Genomic DNA, 25,607 nt, shown 5'->3' on the forward strand with positions numbered 1-25,607 from the left:
CTTTGAGATGCCTGTTTTTGGAATATTCAATGAGCCCTGATCCTTGGGACAAGTAAGTAAATCTTTCTTTAACTAGACTGTGACTATCACTTTTTTTTGGGTAATTTAGTACTGGCTATTTGTCATCACTTTTGCTATGAGAGAGCTCATGATGCTTTGTTCCTGTTATTCCTTTTCCATCCTTGTCTCTTTCATGTTGAGTATAGTTCATTTTCTAGCAGATGCAGCACTCTACACCAAAAAGCTCCTGCAGTTTAGTGATGTGCTCTGTGAGAAAACATACTGTTTGTTTGGCATTGCACCTTGTGCCCACTGTTTTCATCTGATATCTCCAGGGTAGAAAAGATAGTTTCTCTCATTCCTCAGCTGTTTTTCAGACTTCATAACTTCTTGTTCCTTGCAGGATCACTTGCTCCTCTGATAGTAACTCTTGGCATTCCCAAGGAATGGGGACACTATTGCAGGCTGGTTGCTTCCTATGAGACCAGGCTGCCTAGGGACCCATCTAGTTGGCCTTGGGCACCTCCAGGGTTGGGGCACCCACAGCTCTCTGGGCAGCAGTGCCAGGGCCTCAGTTTCTTCTTTATACATAACCTGAATTTACCTCCTTTAGTTTAATGCAATTACTCCTTGGCCTATTGGATGCTCTTCTGGGGTTACTTAACGGTAAAAATAGTTTTTCTGGTTGGTATGGGGAAATGACCCAGTTGTGAGTAGGAGGTGGTGCACGAGGCTGAGGACATCACTCATGTGGCAGTCATCCTCTGCCCTGTGTGCAGATGACCTCCTGGAGCTGATGGGACCAGTGGGCTCAGGGAGGGCCACACCAGAGCAGGATGTGCTCTGCTACGGTCCAATTGTGTTGCATTTTCAGCTTGTGGTATCTGCAAAGACATACTTGGAAAGGCAGCATCTCCTGGATAAGCCTGGGTAGAAGCCTATGGAGCATGGACTGGGGTTGCTGGCTGGAGGCTGCTCAATCCAAAGGACTGAAGTGTTAGTGTTCCCTTCCAGATGTTGCACAGAGTAACACAGACTAGAGCAGTCACAGGCGTGGGTTGACAGTTGGACTAGATGACTTTAAGGTTGGAAGGACCACTCGTGATTCTAGGAAGTTATTTAGCAGTCTGGCCTTGATTGTTTTGTTGGTGTTTGAGCACTTGGAGAACTGGAGTCTTTCATGGTCATCTGGGTTTTATTCTCAAAGAAGAACCGATGCACAAATACTATTTGGTACCCTTTGGTGCATGGGGCATTGAAAAAAAAAATCTGCAAACCTGGCCCTCAGGAACTTAAATTACTGCAAAATCAGTGATGCTGGAGCATGTGAGGGGAGCTGGGGGTACTGAAATGTCAAGGAGCACGTGTGTGCCTCAGACAGCCCAGACCAACATGAAAAGCAGAGGGGAGAACAAATGTCAGGGAAAATAGGAACCTTGCATCTAGGTCCTGTGATGTTAGCTCACTGGTTTTGCTTGAGGTCAGAAGATTGCAGATAGAGAACTGTGGGTCTGGGGGGGGGGCGGGTGGAGAAAAGTGAAATGGGTCAATGCAGCAAATAGGGAAACTCAGAATTAACAGCTGGGTGGTCAGTGACAGTGACACAGGGAAGGGAAAGTAAAAGGGAAGTAAGCTGCTGTGGACTTGCTAGAGGAACGTGATGCTATGAGGCTTTTACGCGGCCTCTGATGTCTGCATCTATCATTCCTGTTATTCTTTGGACCCAGCTGTTTCTGAGGGTGAAGAACAACTCATTGTGGGGGCTGCAGGCAGGGCAACAAGTGCAGAAGGGAGTCACACCTAGGTTCTACTGCATAGCTGACTGCAGCATGGGAGCATGGGGCTGTGCTTTCAAACTCACTTCACAGAGATCCCAATGTGCATCTGATCACTGTCATGGTAGAAGTAGTGCTGGGAGGGCAGGTCACATCTGTGCTTCACCTTCTGCTCTGTAAAGGACAGCACAGATCTTTTTCTTGGTGCTCAGAGGGAAAGATCCTCTGTGCTGTGACTCTGGGTTCAAGGGTCCACCTAAACAGATGGCTGTTCCAAGGGAACAAGGCTAAATGCCTCTTCCCTCGGTGAAGCATAACACAATGTCTGCAGTGGTATTGCTAAGCATCTGGCTCGGCCTGGAAAAAGAAAATGCAAACCACTTCTTCAAGAATTTTTTGGCTTGGCTCAGTTCCACTTCAGTTATGAAATGAAGCCTATTTTAATGTGCCTTGTGCTGGACACATGAAGTAAATAGCTTTATAGAAATACAGCTTATCTACATGCTGAAATCTGTGTAGAACATGACTTGAAATCACTTCTGTGATTACAGATAGGCCATATTGCTACAGCTACACCTGTATTAATGTTAACTCAGTAAGGTTTCTTTTGTTCAGGGCTGATTTTTCTTAGCTGGTGACAGCTGAATGGGACTTGAGATGGCTGAAAGTTCTCTTGCCAATACTTTACTGTTATGAGGGAAAAATTAAAGCAAACAAACACAGAGCAATTCAAACACAATTCAGCTGTGTGGAGGAAGGCCAATAAAAATAAGCCTTGATGTTCTAGCTTTTTGCTAGCTGCAGGCTGACCCCATGGATGCACATTGCATGCCAGCAGGATGGCAGCATGGGGAATCTATGTGTGCCACTCTGTGCTGCTGCATGGTTGCCTCATCCATGGTCACCCCTTCCAACAAAGAGTTACAGACTGAGATCTGCCTTGGACAGCAAGGGAGAAAGGACAGAAGAAATATGAGATGGAGGACGCGCAGACTGTGTGCATTCCTAGGCTGATGGAATTGCCATCTGTCTTTCATCTGTGCTCTGGCACTTTTCATGTAGTTCATGGTAGAGATGGCTGCAATCAGCTCTCAGAGACAAAGAGCTGGTTTTGTTTCCCATCAAGTACCCCACACTCTGTCAGAAATAGACATGCAGTTTAGGAAGAGCCTCTTTTTGGGAAGCTGTGGCTAATTGTAGGGATGAGTTTAGGACAAGATGCTAGCATGTAGGGCTGCTCTTACAGACTAGACAAGGTGTAACTGTGCAGAGCTGGGTCACTGCTGTGGGGCCAAGGGCAGAGTATTCCTCACTTCTGCTGAGCTAAACTTTGGCTTGACGTGTACTGCTTCACCCCTGAAGTCATTTTGACCTCAGACAGCACTGAAGTTTCACAGATGGAGTAAGAAATCCTGTTTGGAGAAAGTGTTGTTTTTTCTTCCCCCTCATTCCCCAGGTTGTAGAAATACCAAAACACTCCTTGGCGTGCTTGGTGCTGTACAGGGGAAGGGAAATAATTCTTTCTCTGCTCAGTTTTTTTGGAGAGGTGAAACTGCATTAAGAACTGCTGACCATGTGGAAACATGGCGGTCAGCCAGCTGAACCTCCACAACATATCATTTGTCAGCAATGGTTTTAGAGCTACCTTTGGCGATGGCTGCTCTGCCTCCAGATCAATGGAAAACAATCGTTTGTGTTGATTTCATTATATCACTATGCAATAGAGAGATGGAGGCAGTGAGCCAGTTGAGGTCTGACCATGTGGGCCATCTCTTGGGCTTTTCTATCAGACCTATGGTGTCCCTTCTGTCCCAAGTGTGTGCTTCTGGCTCCTGTTGTCAACCATGGAAGCCCTGGTGTCCTTGCCCAGGCTGTGCCCAGATCTGGGCTTGTTGGGGGAGCTGCCTAGAGAAGTGAAACCCCAAACCCCAACAGCTCTGTGAAGCTCATTGCTTAGCTCTAAGACTAGCCACACTAACCTCTGGGGGCTGATGCCCAGCCTTGGCCTTTCAGGCATACACTGACATACTTGTCATTGTCATACAAAAAGCTTCAGAAGTCAAGGGATTCAGGACTTTGGAAGTCCCAAATTCCAGCCTTGAATACAGGAAGAAGAGGTAAGACTGTAAAACTGTACCATGTTTTCTGGTTATTAACTTCACTTGTACATTGAGAATTGCATAACTGAAACACTGAGGTTCCTGAAGGCTCACAAGCCTGGAGAATAACAAGGAGTTGTCTGCACCCTGTGTTTCTTCCACAATGTGACAAAGCTCTGTCATGGTTTTGTGCTGTTGCTGTCAATATTCTACATCATGACATCATGTGCAGTATGAATCATTAACTGAGGGTACAAATAGTGGCAAACTGTTTTGGTGCTATAAGAAAGTGTAGTTGTTAATGGCATACGGAAGTGTAACAAAGGGTATGTGGAAGTGTGGAAGGTTCATGCTCCAGTTCCATGGAATGGCAGCATCCCAAGTACTCAGCTCTTGGAGGAGAACTACATATTCCAAAGGACTTCGCAGAGGATGGCTCCCTGACCATGACAAGCTCTTACAGCACTGTGAACAGGCTCCGTCTGTGATGTCTTAATTGACAGCAAAGTTAACAGAAGGAATAATGACCAGGACCCACAGTGTGCACACTATGTCAGAGCATGGAGAGAGGAAAGAGGTCTCATACTTCATAACCATCTATCAAATCCCAGGTGCTGAGACTTGGCCAAACAAAATACCCCGATGTAGCCTCTTTCCATGGAGGGGAAAAAAATTGTCTGTAGAAATGTTCTTTGAAGGTCTCAAACTAGACAAAAGACTGGATATGGAATGCCTGGGTGCTGTGTACATGTGTGATTCAAGGATGGTAGACCAAGGAATTATGTAAATATCCAGTATTACTTCTCTTACTCAAAACCTGTAGGTTTTATGGCCTTCATTTCTGTCTTGAAATCATCCCCATTAAGGATTTGTTTTCCTCTACATAAAGGGATATAAACAGATTGCAGGAACCTGCTGTGTGTTGATTTTCTTAATGCTGATTTGCCCATTAGCATGGAAACATTGCTTGCATGCTACTGAAAGCAGAAATTTGTTTTTCTAGTCAACCTATACAGAAATGTATGAAAATGAACTGAAGTTTGTGGTAGTGAGTTGCTCATGTGAGATAGTAGAAACACTGGAAAGAAATACTCGGTCAGAAACAGTGCAATCTCATGCAGAATTAGTTGATTTGGACAGAAACTGGGTTATATGGAGGGATGGGCTGTGTCCCTTGCCCACAGGGGACACAGAGACTGAAGTTCAGAGGGAGGTAGAAGAAAGGTGGAGACTTTATTTTTTTTCCCCTGTAAGTTGTGGTTTCTACCCAAGAAAAGTTGGCTTCAGACGTTGTTCTGGATGACAGATGACTCTTGTCTGTCTTTAAAAGCTCCTATTGATTTTGTGCTGTACGTGCTGCTCTGACAAAATGTTCCCCAAGTAAATGCAATCTGAGCTTCTCGGGAGAGGCTTCTGAGAGAAATCAAATCAAACAAAATTGGAACTTGAGGCAGTCCATGCAATCCCCTGTAATACCTCAGTCTTTATGATATTATAATGGATCAGAAGGAGATCCTGAGCTGAAAAGTTAAACAAAGGCCAACAAAAGACTTTTGAGTGCAGCTGCATGTGCGGCAAGTACTTGGAGGCTGCTCTCCAATCCTCACTGTCTATATTTCTGCAGCCTTGTTTCTCTAGGGCACCTCCTCTGTTTTCCTTACTGCAATACGGCAAAAGTTATCAGGATTACTGCTTGTGTCAGGTAGGATTAACAGTTACCCAAAAGAGTATCTTTTGTTGTCTTGTTTTCTTCTCTGGAGGTGTGATAATGCATTGGCACAGGTATGCCACAGAGGTGGTGGAATCACTGTTCTTGGAGATGTTTGAGAACCGTAGAGATGTGGCACTGAGGGATGTGGTCAGTGGGTGTATTGGGATGGGTTGGGAATAAAGGATCCTGAGGTCGTTTCCAACCTTTATGATTCTGTGATTGTGTGATCTCTGAAAGCTGTTAAGGTCCCTTCAGGAGTAGGTTTAACCCACCCAGGGTGTTCAGGAGTTACCCTCATTTGAGTTCTCACTCTTGTTTTTCTGGACTCTTTGCTCCAGTGAAATCACATCAGTCTGTGGGTCCTGCCCCACTTGAATTACCCTGACCCCTGTGGTGCTCTGGAGGTGGAGTGGGTGCCCCTTACTGAGCATCCTGCAATGCTCCCAGAGAACTGCTTGCATTGGGTTTGACAGCCATGGCCCTTTCATCATCTCCAGATGACATCCCCTTCACATCTGCCTCCTCACCAAGAGATTTCAAGGCCAGTGTGGTGCAGTAGTGCCTGCAGGAGCTTGCCTCAAGGAGGAGAAAAGCAGGTCTGGATAGCCTCATGCAGGGTACCAAGGGACAGCACGTATGGTTGGGGTTTGGACCATACTAAGGGCAAGAGATGCTATGCAGATGAGTGAAGATAATATAACTTACCACTACTTCTTGTGGCTGTGGTGTATGATAGAGGGAATGGTAGTAAAGGCAAAGATCAAAAGCTTTGTTAACAAGGACACTGCACTGTTACCTTTGTCCTAATCTGTACTGAGCACTGAGGCTGTGCTGTTCTTGCCAGTGGGGCTTAAAGGTTGGCCTCCAGCCTCTGGGACAGGGCTTGAGAGCTCTTGAAGGCTCCAGGACCAATATTGTTCTACCCGAGATGTTGTTATTGCCTCCTCCCTTTCAGAGTTCATCCCTCCCCATCACAGCTGTTCCAATGTTAATGAACATTTTTGAGAGCTCAGCTTTTTTGCTAAATGACAATAACTAAGTTAATAGGGATAAGTTTTCCTCTTCTAGTCCACTAGGAGAGTTACTGCAGTTCAAGAGCTCTGTCCTTTTTGGATGAAAATGACTTGGAGGAATGCATTGCTATTTGTCTTCCTCAATGATGGCCTTTCTGGGTGCTCAGTGTGCCCTGTTGGGTCCCATCTGCTGGAAAGGGAGTTGAAGTGTAATGAGAACACAGCTGAAGGCCACAACTGGGTGGTATTTGGAGAGGAGCTGGGATGAACCTCTGAGAGTCATAGAGAGGTGAAAGAAGTAAATGGAAATCTCCAAGGGGACAAGACCCAGAGGAAAGATGAAAAATGGGTTTGTAGGGAAAGCTTCAAGCTGGTCAGCTCAAAAGGGATTTTTAAACTCAGTTTCCAGAGGAGAAAGCCATGGGTAGCAAACAGAAATGATGTCCATCAATGAGAACATTCACTTCGCAGTAGCACATTGCCTGAGGAAATGCAGTCAGTCCTCCTCCAGCTAAGTGCACTTGGGCACCCTGATACGCAGCTGCTGCAGGGTGTGCACTCTGATTTTCCTGCAGGTGAGATGTGTTTCTTTCCCAGCCATGTGGATTTGCAGCTTTGCTAAGGGGGAAATCTGTGGTTGCTGCAGTGCTGAGTAATTCCTAAATCCCTTGATGGAAGCTGCCCTGTATTCATGTGGCTACAGGAGAGCTGGTTTGTATTCTTAAGGAATCAGTGTGGGTGATGCAGCCACATCCTCTTCTAAGTCATGCAGGAAGTCAGCAATTACTCTCATGGATTTCAATCCCTGAAGTGTGACAGTGCTTTGTGCAAATGGAGTTTTGTTGGTGTCACACCCAGGTTACCACCATCCAACCTGCTCCTCACACCATAAAATCAAACGTAGAATCATGAAATATTCCAATCTTGAAGGGATCCATAAGGATCATCAAGTCCAATTCTTGACTGATCTTCCTCAGCTGTGCTCATTCCTGGTTAATAACTAGCTGGACTAAATGCAAGCTGGTTTAATTTGTATCACTTTGCCTCTTCTCTGCCTCAAAAGTGGGGTCAAAAGTGGTACCAACAGAAGCTGCGTGATAAAATCCAGCCACCCTAACCACAGTTAGTTTATTTAATTAGTTTGTAGGAGTGCTATTTGTCAGTATTAATCTACCATTGCCATCAGAAGACATTTGTGCAAACTGGCCACATGTGAATAAATGCCATTGTAAATGTTGAGTCATTCAGGAAGGTAAATAAATTGGCTTCCTGGGCTCTGAAAGCCAAGGCTTTTATAGCAGGATGAAGAGAATTGCACGACATGGTTCCATACGGCTTATAAAATGTGTATGAAAGCCATTTTGTCCTACCCATCCAACCTATGATGTATAAATAGATGCACTATTTTTTTCACCAATCACAGAGTTAGTTGGAATCATTTCTTTTTTTCTTTTTTAAAGGCCAATGTAATCACTTACACGATGCTTTTCTCTAGGCCCTTAACAGAGCTCTAAATCAAAACACAATTATTTATAGCAATAGCATGACCTTTCACTTAACTGGGGGGGAAAAAATGTTGCACAATAGGTGATGTTTGTCACGAGTGCTCAGTGTTGGTAGAAGTCGTTTTAACGTTTGACTATAAACTGTATTTGGGATAAAAGTTCAACTAACGTGAAGTAAATGTTGAGTTTATGTGTATAAGGGGTTTCTGTGAGTGAGGTTTCAGAAGGAGAGCTGTGTGCTTCCCCAGCTGCAGATAGAAACCTAAGTGTTCTTTCACACAGAATATAAATAGCAAGTGCTAAGGGAGCAGACCTGGGCCACCAGTGCCAGCTGGGGCCAAACTCTGCCTTCCCTATACCTCTTGTGCTAACAGGTGCAGAAAACAGACGGAGGATCAGGGGTGCCAGAGCAGGAAGAAGAAGATGCATTTCAAATACAAATCCTTTTATTATTCAACATCAAGATTGGTAGCACATCAAGGCTGATCTTTTGGACCTTGTTGTACCAGATGCCACAAACTCAAAATCATTAAGGCTGGAAAAGACCACTATGATCATCTAGTCTGACCATTGACCATTACCATTATTACTACCAAACCCACCAAACTGCGCTCATAACTTTTATATTGTATGGCTGTCCTGGCTCCAGGGAGCAAAGAGAGCAGAGCTGTGGGACCAACAAGCACTCTCCCTGCCTGGCAGCAGTGATGTCCACTGAGGATGCTTTGGCCTTTGGAGGAGTAGGTGAGACTATATGTGGCAGCACAGCAAACAACAGCCAGATACAGAATAAATGAGTCAGTTTCCTAGCATATCTGAATACTGTTTAAATATAAACATTGGAAATGAGTATCTCTAACTGAGAAAAAAATAATAAAATTGGATGCAAAAATACACCAATAGTATACTGTTTATACATATAAATACACTGTATGGTCTGCAGAGTCATTATGTCTTCCTTCCGGACTGACTTTCTACAGGCTGGAAGATGAAATAAAGGAAAATTGAAGGGAAAGGTTTTCAACCAAACACGTTGTTTTGGCAAGGGATTCATTTCCCAGAAAAATGGGTTGTAAAAACAGTGCAGAGTTTCAAAATAGACCCATTTGTGTTTTCCCATCTAATCTACTCTGCAACATGAGGGGAAAGAGCAAGTGAGGAAATGGTGATGCAGATGGGGAGCTCAAGATATTTTAATGGCATTTGAAGTCAGCTCCACCACCCATTCAAAACCCATAATGTTAACAGGGTCAGGAGTCCTTTCCTCCAGAGGAAGGGCTTAAGCAATACCTAATGTGCCTTACCTACAAGATTATTGCAGTGCACAGTTTCAACCCAAGCCCTGTTAGTGGGGTGGGGATTTGTTGGAAGGAGTAACTGTAGTGGAGAAGAAGACTGCCAGTGGCCCAGGTGCTCCCACCTCACAGAGGTGAAGGAAGCAGTGCCCAGATCACCACTGTGAGGGTAGTCATAGTTCCTCAGGCTGATTTGGAAACCCCAAAGCTCCTGGACAGCACTGTTAAAGAGCAGAGTATACAGCTGGGACCACCCCAAACCACTGGGGGTGCTGCAGCATGATGGGAGGCAGGATTCAGTCACAAGATGGTTGAGGTTGGAAGAGACCTCTGGGTTCATCTGATCCAGCCTTCTGCAGGGACACCAACAGCAGGTGGTCCAGGGCAATGCCCAGATGGCTTCTGACTATCTCCAGGAAGGGAGACTCCACAACAGGAGTTCCAGAATGCACAAGCATGTCTTATTCTGACTCCAAATCTCACACCAGTCTAATGCAGATGTCTCTGAGTGGATCAGGGGGCTTCAGATGGAGAGCAAACACGGGACTTTTCCAAAATCTCTGCTTTCTGGCTTCAGTTTTTCTTCTCTCTCCTTAGCAGACAAAAAGCTTCACAGGAGGTGTCTTCTATGTCTGGGGAATCAGTGACATGGCTTCACAGCACCTGGTGAGGTAGACAGTGCTCAGAGCACCAGGGCAGTGATGTGATGACATCAGTGAGACTATGGAGGAAGCAGTGTCTGGTTCAAGGAGCAGCCCTGGTCCTTTTGCAGGCACAGTCCTTCCACAGGTGTCCCTTTCTCATGGCCATGAATGTTGAATGGTGCTTCCCACAGGGACACTGAGCACCAGACTGGGACAGAGTTTTCTGTAGGAAAAGGCAGCAGTGCTGTGCATTGCTGCAGGGGACAATCCTGGCTTCACCCACATAGGGTATGTTGGCCTAGGACACGTTAATGCTGGAGAAGAGTGGGGTGCTGGGCGGCGTGGATGCTGTGCCATCTGCCAGGTAGCCCAGGATGCTTTTAAGTTCTCCACGTGACAAATTAGCTTTGATGTGCAGGAATGCTTCCAAGTGTCTTTTGCTGCGGAAGAGAAATGGTCAGATGTCAGCTCCTCTACATCAGCCTGTAAAGCTGATCAGCCCCCAGGTGGTAACAGATCGAGTGATCCTACACAGGACCCAGCACCCCCGGGGAGGTGTGAGGAATCCCCAGGGCGAAGGAGATGATCAGACATATTTATATATTCCAGGTTATGGCCTTTCTTAATAGATTCCTTTTTGTCCAATGGCATTGGATGGCCATGAAATGACTGCTGCCCTCACCTGCTCTGCCCTTGTCAAATTCAGATTTTTGTAAGTTTTGGTTTCTAGGGAACACACAGCTCAGGCTGTGTGCAAAGAGAGATATCCAGCTACCTGGGCACCATTTACCCTCTTGTTTCTTTATCTGACAGAGGTCAGCACTATCCGAGGTGTATGAGCCTCACCCATGCTAATAAGTGGCTACTTCATAGCTCAATTAGAATTCCACATGCGTATTTGCAAATCTCTTTCAGCTTCTCTTACCGGATATCTGGGTATGCCGTGGCGAGTGTCGCAACTTCAATTTTAATAGCGCCTGTATCTTGAAGCCGGATTATTTCAGCCAGTTTGGGGAGTACTGAATTCAGCCAGGTGGCTTTAGACCCCTGTGGAAAAGGAAGTGGTCAGACCCTGGCACAGCCCTTCCTCCCACTCCTCCAGGCACCACCAAACCCTTTTCCTGGCCGCTCAGATGAACCTGTGCTCTGGTTTCTAACTGCTCCATACCCCAAGGGTGGCCTCCTGCCCATGCTGAGTGCTGCTCAGACTTGCTCTGTCTCCTCTCAGACATGGGGGGTGGGGGTGATAGAGATGGAGTTGTATTTTCTTTTTTTTTCTTTTTCTTTTTTTTTTCTAGAGATGTGGAAGGATGGAGGTGACCTCAGAAGACTGAGAGGGAGGTTGTGGCCATGCAGTAACGCAGCACTGAAAGCCAGAGCACCCTGGGAGAAGCCCCCTGACTGCCCTTGTCAGCCCCAAAGGCACAGGAGCAAAGGGGAAATCAGGCTCCATGCAAGTTGTACAGCAACCAGAGCAGTGCCATATTTAGCTTAGCCTCCTGTCCCTTACTGATATAAATCTGCAAAGGAAACAACTGATTACAGGACAAAGAAGGCTGAAATCATTTCTCTCTGTCTGGGAAGGACAGGCTGGCACTTGCAAAGCTCTCTCTGCCTGAGGTCTTTCCAGAAAGTTAAGCTGTGCTGGGGCCACTAAAAGGGCATTCTCCTGTTTCTCAGCATGCTTTACACTGATGTGGATGAGGTGAATGCTCACATACATTGCTGGTGCAGAAGGCTTCTAGGTCGGCAGCATTCTTGGAGATGCATTGGGCCAGATTCTGCTGCTGTGTTGGGCTTTTCATGCTGACCTTCTTCTTCAGCAGCCTCGCAATGTAATCTTTCACCAAACGGACATGGATCTTCTCAATGATGGACTGTTGGGAAGGAGAGTGGTATCAGCCACCTGTCGTTTGCTTGACATCGAGGGATGTGGTTAGAGGGTGAGGTGGGAATAGGCTGATAGTTGGACTAGACAGTCTCAGTGGTCTTTTACAATTGTAGTGTTACAGTGATGTGTGTGGATGGAGGACAAAGACACCTCAAGTGCTACAAAGCGTGTCCTCCCCAAGTGTACACTGCTGCTCAAACATGAGGAGCAGCGCTGGCTGCCAACCTCCCTGCAACATGCAAAGTGGCATTCTAGATACCAAGAATCTCTTTGTACTTTGATTAATGAGATGTGGGAACTTCTAAAAGTTGCTTCCTTCTGGGAAGACTTCAATGCTTAGAAAACATCTCCAAGTGTTAGATAAGAGGTAGCGGTACTCCAGAGAAACAGGAACTCACCCCCCCCCTACTCCTGTTCCTCTCTCTTATACACAAAACTTCATAATTTTGTTTTAACTACTAAAAAGACAAAGGCAGGAAATCAAGGATTTTTTTATGTGCTAAGTTTCATGTATATTCCTGCACCACTGAGCATGTGGTTGTGGCTATTTCTCTTTGACTTACAAGGTAAAACGGGTCCTTCAGGGTCCGTAACTCTGAAATATGATTGCTGGTCGTTTTAATGATCTCATTCATAATTTCATTGCTGCATTCCCACTTATTTTCTGTGAATTTCTTATAAATTGGCTGAAAAATAAAGGAACAACTACTTAGTTTCTATTCAGACACATATTTACATTCCTATATGCATAACATCCGCTACAGTGACAGCAACGTGTGCACTCCCATTAGGGAAATGTGAAGATGACCCACAGGGACATGGGAAGAAGGGCTGCATTAGGTTTCACAGAATTATAGGAGTTGGAAGGGACCTCTGGAGATCATCAAGTCGAAGCCCTTGCTACAGCAGGTGTTCAGACTTGTTTTGCATATCTCCATAGAAGGAGAAACTGCAACCTCTCGGTTCCTAATAATAAAGGAGAGACTGAGATTCTAATCTCAAGGACACTTTTCTTATTTCCACATTCTTAACGTGTTATCCACCCATTCTTATCTAAGCAGAGAATTGTGGCATCATCAGAAAAGGAAGGAAAAAAGGGAAATAAGTAAATGAAAGGACCAGAAATATCTTACAGGCCACCTTTATGGAGAAGCCAAACGTTGTCATCATTTGTGATTGCTTCCCACAGCTCAGAGTGTAACCACACGTGTTCAGACTCCCCCCCTACAGCACTTCTCTTGTATGCTGTCAGCACTTTGCACTTCCCCATGCACAGCCGTGCCTACATGCATTGCCTGGAGTTTGAAGATATCAGCTTCAATGTCTGATGCTGACACTGAGAAGCAACCTGGCTAAGATCCCTTCTGAAGTGGGGTGCTTTTAGCAAGGAGTATCAGTGCTACTGGACTGTATTGGAGGTAGTCCATTTTTTTTTAGGTCAAATTCTTTCCAATGCTCATTCTAGCCCCAAATTAACTAATGGTAGTCACTGATGATGTGGTGCTGAGGGACATGGCTTAGTGAGCATGGTGGGGATGGGTTGGACTTGATGATCTCAGAGGTCTTTTCCAACCTTAATGGTTCTGTGATCATTTCTATGAATGTCACCATGTTAGAGTCATTGATTTGAGTGGCTGATAGTGCAGTGCCCTCCTGTAACCACTGCTGTCCCACCTGGTGGAACTAGTCCATGGAACAGCAAGTGCGGACTGGATGCATACCTTCAGTTGGGCAAAGAGCTGCTGAAGCAGGACATCCCCACTGCTGGTCTCAATGTCCTTAAGGGTGCTAAGTATCCTCTCTTTGTTGTCGTCCTTTTCTGCTATGTTCTTCTCTGTGTAGTCTCTGAAAGGAAACACTGCCAAGGTCAGAATAACCTGCCCCCAAAGAGAGGTTCCCAAGCCTTCCTCTGCCTGCTCTGGGCATCTTCCCTTTATCTCACTATTTCGCACCATTGGCAGTGGAAGGAACTCTTACCTAAAATTGCAGCAGTTGTTAATATTTGCAATCAGAACAGGCCTGTAGTGTCTGTGCTTCTTGCCTCTCTCCTTGAAGTCTTCAAAAGCATCCTTGTAGCTGGAGGGGAGATGGAAAGACAGGCAGATGAGTGATGGCACCAGGACACTCGGGAAGCACTGCTGCCCATTGGGGCCTTACCACACCTTCTCAGGAAGGCAGTCAGCTCTGTTGACAGTTGGCACGACAGCTCCTCACCCAGCACGGTGTTGATATCCCTGGCTCGCATCTGGCTGTTGTAGATACTCTAGCAATCAAAGTGAAAAAAGAAACACCGTAGGTGAAGAAAACACACAAAACACTTGAGAAAGTGGGGAAAGAGGGTTTTTTTCTCTCCTTTTTTTCTTTTTTCTGGTGTGAAAAGGATTGTCCCAGCACCTGTCACACAAGTAGTATGGGTTTGGACTCTCTCAAGCCACCCACTTGTGCAATGGCCCTACATGTGCAACTTGGCCTTTTGTCTTCCTGTACTGACTATAGTTAATCTCAGATCTTAATTACAAACAAGATGCTATCATTTTAAAATATATATCTATTACCTGGATAACAATTATCGCTAGTAGTTCACTCTGAAAATGCCCATTGAGTTTCTCTGGTTCTTTGTCTTCTCTCCATCTTTGGATTTCCTTTTCTAAGCATTTGCTCAGCACATTTTTGATGGTAGCCTTCAGAAAACAAAGAACAACAGCATTTACCACAAAGCAGATATCACAGTTGCTGCCCTCTGCTAGGGTAGTTTTCTTTGCCCACCTACCCATTGGCTCAGCAGTTTTCATCTACCATGGCTGAGAAATAAAGTCTCTTTGTTACAAGACTACCCTCCCAAAACTTCCCATCAGCAAGGACATCCTCTCACAACATTCCCCTACTCAGTAAAAACTGAAATATTTCAAGGGAAGAATGGGAGGCCCTGGCACTGCTGCCCACAGCAGTAGATGCCCCATCCCCAGAGATGCTCAAAGCCAGGTCTGGTGGGGGGCAACCAGCCCACGGTAGGGGGTTGGAGCTGGATGGGCTTTAAGGTCCCTTTCAACCTAGGCTGTTCTATGACCCCAATATGTCAGCACTAGGTAGGAAGGCAAGAATATATGCTGAAACCCCAGTTCCCGGAGAGATGTGTTATGTGTAGCCTGTAACACTCAGTGCCACCCACTGAGCTAATTTTGCAATCCTTTATCATAAGCACTTCTGACGTCTTACCAACTCTGGAGTGAATCAAAATGTCCCAGGTTTCCCCTGCTCTGACCCTTCCTGCATGCTCGCTGTGCAGCACGGCTGCTGTGCAATAGCTGGCACACACCTCTGCTCACTGCCCCATCTGTGCATGTCACAGCCCATCTGCAATCCATCATGAACTGCAGCAAAACCTGTAACTTCTCATTTTCCAGGAACTCCAGCCCAAAGTGCCAAAAGCAGTAAGCTATGGGAGGGATACGAAAGTTGCTCTTTGTGTCCATTAAGGAGAGAGTGATCCAAAAATCAGATAACTGTTGTTTCCTGCAGACCACATGACTCTCTGTCAAGGAGGCAGATTTTCCCAGACTAGACCTGTGTGCTTTATGCTCACTCAAGATCTGGCACTGCTGCAGAAGCCAGAAATAGTTCTGGGAGGATCACCTGCAAGTGAGACTGTAGGCTCCTCCCTGTGATGATTTAGCAAACGTCTGGAAAGTTACCAGCAAAGCCCTGTGGTTGAACTTCTTCCCATCTCCCTAGCACCAGTTTTACAAGAACACAGCAGTAATTTTTGGCCTCCTCCCAGGGCAGAGGGATGGGCAAACCAGGAGGTAGTGGGAAGTTTACTCTTAAAGTCCCATCCAGCAGCAGCCCACCTACAAGGAGAAAAAAACCCAACTTTCCTGCTTCTCTCTTGGAGGGTGTGTGGGAAGTGTACCCAGGATAAGTCAGAGCTCCTCAGAGGATGCATGGGATGAGAAGGAAATGAGCAGATTCTCACCTCTTCACTCTGAAGGTATTTCTTTTCGAGCTCTTTGCTCAGACTTAAAGGCAAAAGGCTTCCAAGCTCAAGCTTTTCCAGCTCCTCTGCTAAAACATGATCTTTTCTCATATCTCTGGAATGACAAAGCCAAATCATCACATTTTCCAAGACCAGCATAATTCAAGACAGCTGCTGATGCAAATTGCTAACAGTCCTTGAGGATACCAGTGAGAAACCAGATGTAAATACATCCTGTGCTTAGCATAGACCACTGCACTGTGTTAGGGATAGGGTCCCCTGAGCAACAGTATGAATGAGCTTGGGGATACAACCTCTCTCCATCCATACAGCAAGCTATCTAATGAAAGAATTACTTCGGGTAATCCCTGGACAACATCCTCCATGCCCAGGGTGCTCAGGTTGTCCTATTTACTGGCTGCCTTCTGCTCCAGTAGGCCACAGGCTGGAGTTCCCAGACTTTCCAAGAATGAGGGCCACAGGTGAAGCCCTATATATCTGTGTGGGCATCCACTGCCTGTGTGGTGTAGTGACAATTGGTTACAGCCTAGCAGCCCTGAGGATGTGCCTTCAGGTTAGCCTGGTTAGCACAGTATCACTGACTCTAAAACCTAACCATGGGTTGGACTGCATCAAAGTGATACCAATCCATGAATCAAGCAAATGTCTGGTTTGGCAGCCAGAGAACCTGCTGGTCACCAGTACAAAATGTGTGTGAAAGCATCACTTACTTTGGGTAAATGTAGTGCACCCAAGAGAGGAGAAGGTAGACATCCTTGTCATCCAGCTGAGACTCAGCAGCTTTCTTTGCCAGAGAGGCAAAGTGGTGGTGATACAGTTCTGCATACGTGCGAAACACATCAAACTCAGGGGGATAAAGCTGTTTAATGTACTGTGCAACTACCATCAAATCTTCTTTCATTGTCTTCCCCATGTGCAGGAGGTTTTGTCCAACTGCAGAGAGGTTCTCAGTTCTAGGAGTACGACTCATGTCCTTCATTCGAGTATCTACCGACTCCTTTACTGTGGCCATCCAAAGATCTTTCCATTTTCTAGGTCTAAATTGCACGTTTTGTTCAGGCAGATTTTCTGACATGCAGTTCTGGTCTTCTTTCTCCTGTTCTTTCAGTGCATCTACAGCCTGCTGCAGCAGTTCTGGGTTTGTTTTTGCTAGAAGCACAGAGTCTTTCAAGACACTGAAGACTTTGTGCTTCAGGACCTCATAGAGGGACTCAATGTCTTGCTGGGTGATGGTCAGTTCTTCCTCACTTTTGCCACACATGCTCTTCTCCAGGGCAATAAGATGCTGGACAGCATCACAGAGCTTCTGCTTTTCAAGGAGATCCATGACTTGTTTGACTGAGGAGAAAAGAACAGCCTTTCTTTACCCAACAGGAAAAATCTTCATTCCTGTTTTGTATAAAAAACACAGCTTTCGAATACCATTTTTATAATGCTCTCATTTCTATAATGTTAAGTCCTGGGTTCCTTTACCATACAGAAATTCTTTCTTTAGTTAAAGATCAGGTTATTCCTAGTCCCCTGCTGAGTAGCATAATGCTAATCTGAATGCTTATCCCTGCTCTGTTACATATCAGCAGATGTTCATGTGCTACCCATGACTTTGTTTCCAAAATTCCGAATTGTGTTTTTTGTTGTTGCTGCCTCTTGTTTGCTTGGTTTGCTATGCAAGGCTCTGAGAGTCTCTTGAATTTTTTAATAGCCCCGAGGATACACTGAGAGTTTCCCAAGGAACAAAAAGAATCAGGGAACAAAAGCTGTATATGTAAGTATGTAACTGTTCTTCTGAAAGGAGCTGGAGCGGAGGAATAGGCACAAGGCAACGTGCCCTGGCACCAGGGCTGCTCAGTCAAAGGGCCCATTAAGATGGTATGTTTTCCTGCACAGTGTGGTTATTTGCCTCAAGGATTGGCCACACAGACCAAAGGACAACTGGGGCTTGGGGATCAAAGCAAAGCAGCTAAAATGTCTGCCATGTGGATGCCCAGTCTTGAAACTGAAGTCGACTTCCTGTGGGTTTTGTAAGAGTAATTTTGGTACAGAAGTCAGTTTTATGGGGTTATAATTAAAGAAATAGCTGAGTAGCACTGATAAACTCCACAGCACAATGCTGAAGTTGTGAGCACAGTTTAAAAAAATCAGCCTTATCTTTTTTTTTAGATATTATATCTGTGATATTAGGGCAAAAAATGTAAATATTCAGCATCACCTTGAAGACAATAGAGTTGGAACAAAATGTGAATTACCAGACCTAACTCTCAATAAAATTTGCTAAACATAATAAAGCAAAGAGCAAGACAGCTTAACTGCATAGAGAACAAGAAGAGATGCAAAGCTTTCTGGGGGTGGCATCAGTGTTGGGGATTAAATGAAAGGCAGCCCCCAAAACTGAGTATATGCTTTACCCCACTGCTGCCAGTGAGCCCAGCAGTCTAAAGGGATGTGAGAGGAATAAATCTATCAAAACAACCTGATAAAATCTAAAACTGCTAGAGAGTGAGTGTGAATAACATACGATTTTCCCAAAACGATGAAAGAAATCACACTTTCATATCAAGTCCAGAGCTGTCAAAGTGAAGAGGACATTTTGCTTAAGCAGGAGGCAACCTTCAGAAAGAATGAGCTGAGGGAGAGGTCCATCCAATTCTTTCCCATTAATATGACCTCAAGCAGGAAGCAAGGCTTTAGGAAAAGTATAGATGGAAAGATGTAGTTAAATAGGAAGCACTAGAGGAAATACCATGTGGGATTTCCAGAAATAGGCTGGATGACACATCTAGCAGGTGAGATAAATACAGTTAAGCTATCCTGCCTGAACTGCTACCAGTTGCTTGATATGGTGCAACCTGGGAAATCATGAAACTGGAAAAGTTATATCCCAAAATAAGTTCTCTTAAATACACGAGGTTTTTACTGAAAACTCTGGGCGGAGAAAGCTTATGTTATTCATGAACCTCATTTCACTTAATGCCCTCTTTAGTGACTTCACACAAAAGCTGGGAGTGCCCAATTGACATCTGCTGATTACACAAAGGCATTATTGAAACCGAGGGCTGGGTGCGTGATACAGGAACAACGGGATTACTTCAATAGTTGGTGGGCAGAAACTCTATAGCACAAAGCATAAGGCACAAATCTAATAGAACAAAAGTTACTTAGCAACAAATAGGATTTTCTGCTGCAAGCTGGATGTGCATCAGCCTGAAATAAAGGAGGAAGGAGATGTCTGGAGAGTTAATGAATTGCTACTGTGGGATGATGGTAAAAATGTCAGACTTGATCTCAGGATGTATCTGGTGTGAGATTTCCTGTAAAACAGGAAAATGGTAATGTGCTGTTCCAGGTATCAGTGGTAACTCAGCTGGAGTAATTTCTACAGACATAACTGATTTGTTTCAAAAGAAGGCATTGGAAATGGGGCAATGCAGAGGTGAGCTGAGGAGCGAGCTGAGCACTTACTGCTGGGCGGCCTGGCCTTCCTCATTTTCTTAAGTGCAGTTGTGAGTATCCCCTTTATTCCTTTCTTCCCCTTCTCCGGACTCTCCCCAGCAGAGGCACAGCTCCCATTGCTGGTGATGGAAGAAGCCCGCGAGGTCCTGCAGGCTGCCTCCGGCCTCTCACTCATTTTCTCCTGGTCCTTGGACCAGATCTCGTCTCCAGAAGGACAGGCAGGGACGTGCTCAGCCACTGAAGCCAAAGGGTTTTCCAGCCGCCCATTTACATCACTACAACCCGCTGTTCCATTGCGTATTCCAATGGGACCACTTTGGAAAAAAGGTAACATTTTCATCATTTTCCTCCTAGTCTGTAAATTTCAAGGGAAAAACAATAAAATATCAGTCAGGTTGTAACAGTTTACATAAAAGTTACCACAGTCTAGAGTGTCAAGATATACTGACATCAAAAGAAAAGCATTTCTGTAATGAGCCTTGCCTGCATAGAATCATAGAATGGCTTGGGTTGGAAGGGACCTCAAGCATCATCAAGCTCCAAACCCCTGCCACAGTCAGGCCCACCAACCTCTATATCTAATACCAGACCAGGCTGCCCAGAGTCCCATCCAACCTGGCCTTGAACACTTTCAGAGATGGGGCATCCACAACCTGTTCTAGCACCTCATCACTGTCTCTGTGAAGAATTTCCCCCCAGTATCCAACCTAAATTTTCCCTCCTCCAACTAAAAACCATTTCGACTTGTCCTGCCATTATCCACCCTCGTGAAGAGTTAGGCTGTGTGGTGGGGTGAGACAAGTGTCCTGCCACTATTCAAAGCAACTTACGTCCCCCTTGCTTTCATACAGGACTGATTCCAGCCTTTCCTGGGAGCTGTTTTTGCTAATCCCTGCTGATTGAGCTGCCTATCAGCTTGTGAAAACACTCACAGAGCTATTTGCACATCTTGAAACACAGAGTTGCAGCATGGGCCATGATTTATGCAGAAAGAAATCACGTGTGGGGTGGATTTCTCACCACCCCATTAGAGACCAATGAACTCAGGCTTAACAAAGCTATTGGCAGCCAACAGGGTGGCTGCATGGCAGAGCAGTCCTCTCCTGGCTCAAGGGGACACAGGAGCATGGCAGCAGGATTGGGGTGGCTGACATTCTCCTCTTGCAGTCCTGCTCCACCACCAACAACCTGAATGCTCCTGCACTACAAATAATGAACAGCAGATGAATTTGTTATCATGACCACAAATTCTAATAAGTTCTTTTAACAAATTTCATGGAAATAGTTTTTGTTCCAGCACTTTTTCTAAGTAGCTTTCTGGGAGACCAATATAATTGTGTATGAAGAACTCTCAGGCACATTTTGGCTTACATTTATCACGTAAGAGTGGAGGACTTAGACTGTAAATAAAGGACAAATTTGGCTTCAGTCACAAGGCAATCTTCAAATACCCTTGCAAGTTTATGCTGCTGGTATGAATTATGCTGATATAAAGTATGATACTCATTTCTGGGCAAACCAGTTGGAAGCATGTGGCTCTTTTTGTTTTAACTGCAATTCCTCCTTTGTGTCTCCACAGGTTGGAGACCTTTGAAGCACCACGTCGGAGGGAGCAAACAAGCGTGCATCGCTGAAACGCTTTTCTTCTCCCTGCTTTGCTGCTTGGTCACTTTCAGTGTCCATAAAGCTTCTAAAGCAAAGGCAGTATGAAGCAGAGAGCTCCTTTGGGAAGCAGAGGAAGGAGTGCAGCCATGCAGCTGGCTGGCTTTTCACTGAGCGTGTGCCCAGTGACCTTGGCTGCAGCACAATGCAACCCTGGGCTGCTGCTACAGCTGGGACACCAGGCCCCTGCAGCCATGCACACATCCCTTCCCTGTGGGAAATCCTAGGGGAGGAAGGAAGAAAGGGTTGCTATGCTGCACCGGGGCTACTCTGGTCACTATGATCCATTAGAATAGGGAAAAAAAGAGAGCAGAAAAGAGCTAGCCCATATTTCTCAGTACTATGCTGGAGTTGGACTAGATGATCTTTAGAGGTCCTTTCCAACTCAAACAACTCTAGGATTCCACGATTTAAATTAATTCTGCCAAATTCCATCCTTCTGGCTTGTGCAAGCACAGGAGTCAACTGATCCTTATCATCCCAAACAAAGCATGCTTTTGTTTGTTTCTACATAAATAAGGCACTACTTCCCTCCATACAGCCAAAGGTGGCTTTCAGGTAGCAGTCACTTCTGCCTTTTGTTTCGAGGAATGATGATCAGAAAAAAAGGATTTCAGAATTGTTTTGCTGCTTCTTCCATAGGAAGAGGAATAAATATAATTTATCTTTGAGAAATACTGACATAAGAATGTGCAGGGAAGAGTCTGGGTGTGTTTTTTCAGCTTGAACTAATAAAAGCCAAGGTAGCCACATATCTGAGGAAGGCTGTAAAAGCGCTTACACTCGACCAGATCGAGCACTCAGAGCCACACTTTATCAGTCTGGCACTTCTGCTTTGCATTTCTTTGTGCCTCTTCAGCAGCACTGCAATAAGATGAGAGCGAATGGGCTCAAGTTGCACCAGGGGAAGTTCAGGTTGAATAGTAGGAGATATTTCTTCTCAGAAGGAGTGGCAAGGCACTGGCACAGGTTCCCCATGGAGCTGATGGAGTCACTGTCTCTGGATGCATCAAGTAATGGGGAGATGTGGCACTGGGGGATGTGGTCAGTATTGATGGTAGATGGACGGTTGGACTAGATGATCTTAGAGGTCTTTTCCAACCTCAATGATTCTGTGATTCTACAATCCACTCTTGGCTGCCATGGCAGAGCAGACACACTGCAGGCTCAGCTGAGGGCTATCTGTGCATACTCCTCTCTGCCCACAGTTCTGGTTGGAACTGCAGTGGCTCCTAATCACTTCAGCAGGCATTTCCCAAGTGAACTGTCATTTCCCAAAGCAAGGAGTTCATAATTGAGTTTTGGGAAATTTAATGGTTTAAGATCATATCTCTACATTGATCCCAAGTCATCATTACTGATAATTTTCTATTTAATAATAGTCTCTACTATTATCATCATCCCCACTATTGTTTTGTAGCATGAGTCTCCAGCACAATACATTCAGTGTTATTGTTTCCACCCAGAAGAGCTGCACAGCCCAGGCAGCATCCTCTGCTATCCCACACTGAGGGCTTGTGCCACTGGGATGATGGTGGTGCTGACTGCCGGCATGGCTGCACTGGGACCAGCTGGGAACTGAGCTGCCGCCTCCACAGAATCAGAATTGCTTGGGTTGGAAGGGACCCTTAAAGATCATCTAGTCCAACTTCCCTGTAATGAATGGGGACACCTACAGCTCCATCAGGTGCTCAGATCCTTTAAAGAAGCTCTGCGTTTAGGATGAGCTCATTGATGAGGGGTGGATTGTCCCACGTTGGCAGAGACTGTCTAATTAACTCTGTTCTGCATTTGTATGGACTTGCTGCCTTTTCCATCCTCCTGATCCCATTCTTGTCTGGTTTTACTGGAAAGCCCCTCTCTCCCACAGAAGTTATTCAGCAAAGTTTGTTCCCTGTATCTCCTCTTCTCGCCATGGCAGCGGGATCACAACAACCCACATGAGAACACTGCAGTGGATCAGATCATTACTCAGACCATGCAGCAACACCTAAATAAGCTGCCAAGAAACCAAAGCAAAGAGCCTACTGAGTCACCAGCTCCAATCTTTGCAAAGTGAGAAGCCGTCTTAAGAAGTATTTTTCTTTTTCCTACCAATTTTTGTTGACCAGATTGGTACTGAACAAATACACTGTGAAGCTGGGAGCTGGCACTTGGTTCTGCCTGGGAGATGCAATCCATAGATGAACCAGGACACCAGTACCCCCAGGGGCAGCAGTGATGAGGGACCCAAGGAAGGAGGAGAATGGCCCCAGGCATCTCATCTGGCATGAGGTGCTCTGAGTTGCCTTCAAACTATCTCCTGCCCAGGGAACAACACACAGATTGCCACACAATGTCTCTGTCATTCTTAAAGGAGGGTCTGGGCTCCCTAAAGTACTGTAGCACAATTGGAAACAGTCCTGCAACCCAGCGTAGGGAATGGAAAAATTTCAAGTGGCAAAAGAGAAGATAAAATTTACACATATGCATTGGCACTGAGGAAATAAAAAAGGGAAAATGCAGTGTAATTGGCTCTTTTCACTTCTTGCTTTGGAAGCAGGCAGGATCATTTTAAACTGCTGCTGCTGAAAGGCAAACTAGATGTTGCACTCCAGGATTTTGTTTTTCTATTGCTATTCCTGAAGACGAATCTCACTCTCATGCTTAGAGCTTGCCAGGTTTGCTGGTAGGGATAAACAGACCAAGAAGACACAGGAATTCCAGTGGCTATTCCAGAGCTCCCGCAGCAACTTCTCTTATCATCATTTTCAAACTCTTTGGCTTTCCAGGCTTCTTTTTATAGAAAGGGCACTGAAGCTTCAGAATAGCCAAACCACTTCTCCAAAGCTCTCTGTTCCCATTTTATCATCTCCATCAGAAGTAGCAAGCCCCAAAGTCCCATAGCGGGAGCAGGCAGTTGGATATTTTGATGAACAACTGTTTTCTTCACACTTTCAGCTCTGAAAGTGGATGGCAAGGAACCACGGCTTCTAGATTAGCTCCAGCCACAGAAAGCCACATCCTTAAATTGCAGCAGCCTCAGGTAGAGGTTCTACACCGAGACACACGAGGACCCTAACCCTGAACCAGCCTTCAGCTGGGGCTGAGAAGCTAATGCAATGGATGTGGGGTGGTTACCCAGGGAATTTCAGGCAGGTTCCTCAGTGTCCTGGGGAAAGGTGGGTGCTGAGCACAGTAGCACTTTTCTGGCTCACACTTCACAGAACCATAGAATGGCTTGTGTTGGATAGGAAGTTAAAGAGCATCCACTCCCAACCTCCTGGCATGGGCAGGACACCACTGACCAGCTCAGGCTGCCCAGAGCACCATCCAACCTGGCCTCGAGCACCTCCAGGGATGAGGAACACACTGCTTTTCTGGGCAGCAGTGCCAGGGCCTTACTACCTTCTGAGCAGAGAATTTCCTCCAGAGATCTAACTTAAGTCTCCCATGTTTTACTTTGAAATCATTCTTCCTGGAGTTGGTTTCTCACCATTTATAAGCTCTCTTTAAGTACTGAAAGATCACACTGATGCCTCCTCCACGGTTACAAAGATGAGAGCACAGCAAAGCAGAAGTTTGTCAGCTCAGCACCACGACCCAGGGCATGACAGCTGCCTGGGACAACACGTTTTCAGACACTGAAACTGGGCATTTCAGCACAGCTGTTTTGACTGAATCATAAAGCCATTATTTTCCTGGAATCTGGGAGGAAACCACTTCCTTTTGAAAGAAACAAAAGCAGGAGGGGGTGGGAAGTGCCACACGATCTGGATCCTGACATGCAATGGAGTCTGAGGATGCTTTGGTGCCCAAGATCTATATCTGGTTGAGTGTGTTAACAAGAGCCACTGCTTACTTCCTGTACCGATGCTCTGACACCTGTGCAGTGAGCAACAGAAATCAGACACGTCCCCAGCCCTGGGATGCACCTGGAGCCATCGCACTTCTGACTGCTGCTGGAACAGCTGTCTGCTCTATTCTCTGTTCTGGCCATAACGAAGTAGAGCCTCTCGGTCGGGGTCCCCTTTGAGCACTTTCCACCTAACTCCTCTGTCCCGAGCGCAAGCAAGAGCCACGTGCCCGCTAACCCGGCAATTAGAGAGGCAGGAGAAGCGTGGGTCCTGCGGGGGGGTGGGAGCCCCGAGCTGCGGTGAAAGGACAGATAGACAATAGGACAGACAGACAATAGGACAGACAGGCGGACTTACCGTGCGGCGGCTCCCTGCAGCGGCACTGGCTGCGCAGCCCGGGAGCAGCTCGACTATAAAGGGAGGGCACAGAGGCGGAGACCCGACCTCAGAGGGAGCCCGCTGCTTGGGAAACTCCGCCCGCTTCGATTCAGGCTAAAGGGAAGCAAGAAATCCCCTTGCATGGCGAAGAAGTTCCAGTGGGAGGACCTGGTTAGTTCGGGAAAGTGTTGGTAGCACGTGCCCCAGCATCCTGATGGAGTGGTGAATGGGACACGGGGGTTGTGTCTATGATAGCTGCGTGGCAATGCCCTTAAGTTGTGCCAGGGAGGTTCAGGTGGGATATTAAGAAAAATCTCTTCTCTGAAAGAGTGGTGAGGCGTTGGTACAGACTGC

General features: G+C 45.9%; 1 protein-coding gene and 1 long non-coding RNA gene across 2 annotated transcripts; one reads left to right on the forward strand and one right to left on the reverse strand.

Moving 5' to 3' along the window:
- Positions 1–8,613, forward strand: LOC140252827 (uncharacterized). The gene is made up of 3 exons (XR_011903738.1): positions 1–52; positions 5,499–5,576; positions 8,478–8,613. It is a non-coding gene; the product is annotated as an uncharacterized lncRNA (long non-coding RNA).
- Positions 8,482–25,329, reverse strand: TNFAIP2 (TNF alpha induced protein 2). The gene is made up of 12 exons (XM_072337965.1): positions 25,233–25,329; positions 19,387–19,732; positions 16,638–17,265; positions 15,907–16,021; positions 14,489–14,614; positions 14,096–14,196; positions 13,911–14,009; positions 13,655–13,778; positions 12,497–12,619; positions 11,764–11,919; positions 10,968–11,089; positions 8,482–10,482 (listed from the first exon to the last, which is right to left on the reverse strand). Exons 2-12 carry the CDS (start codon positions 19,718–19,720, stop codon positions 10,341–10,343), a joined length of 2,070 nt encoding a protein of 689 aa, XP_072194066.1. The 5' UTR covers positions 19,721–19,732; positions 25,233–25,329; the 3' UTR covers positions 8,482–10,340.
- Between the last annotated feature and the right edge of the window lie 278 nt (positions 25,330–25,607).

This window comes from Excalfactoria chinensis, chromosome 5, assembly GCF_039878825.1.
Source record: "Excalfactoria chinensis isolate bCotChi1 chromosome 5, bCotChi1.hap2, whole genome shotgun sequence".
Lineage (NCBI taxonomy): Eukaryota > Metazoa > Chordata > Aves > Galliformes > Phasianidae > Excalfactoria > Excalfactoria chinensis.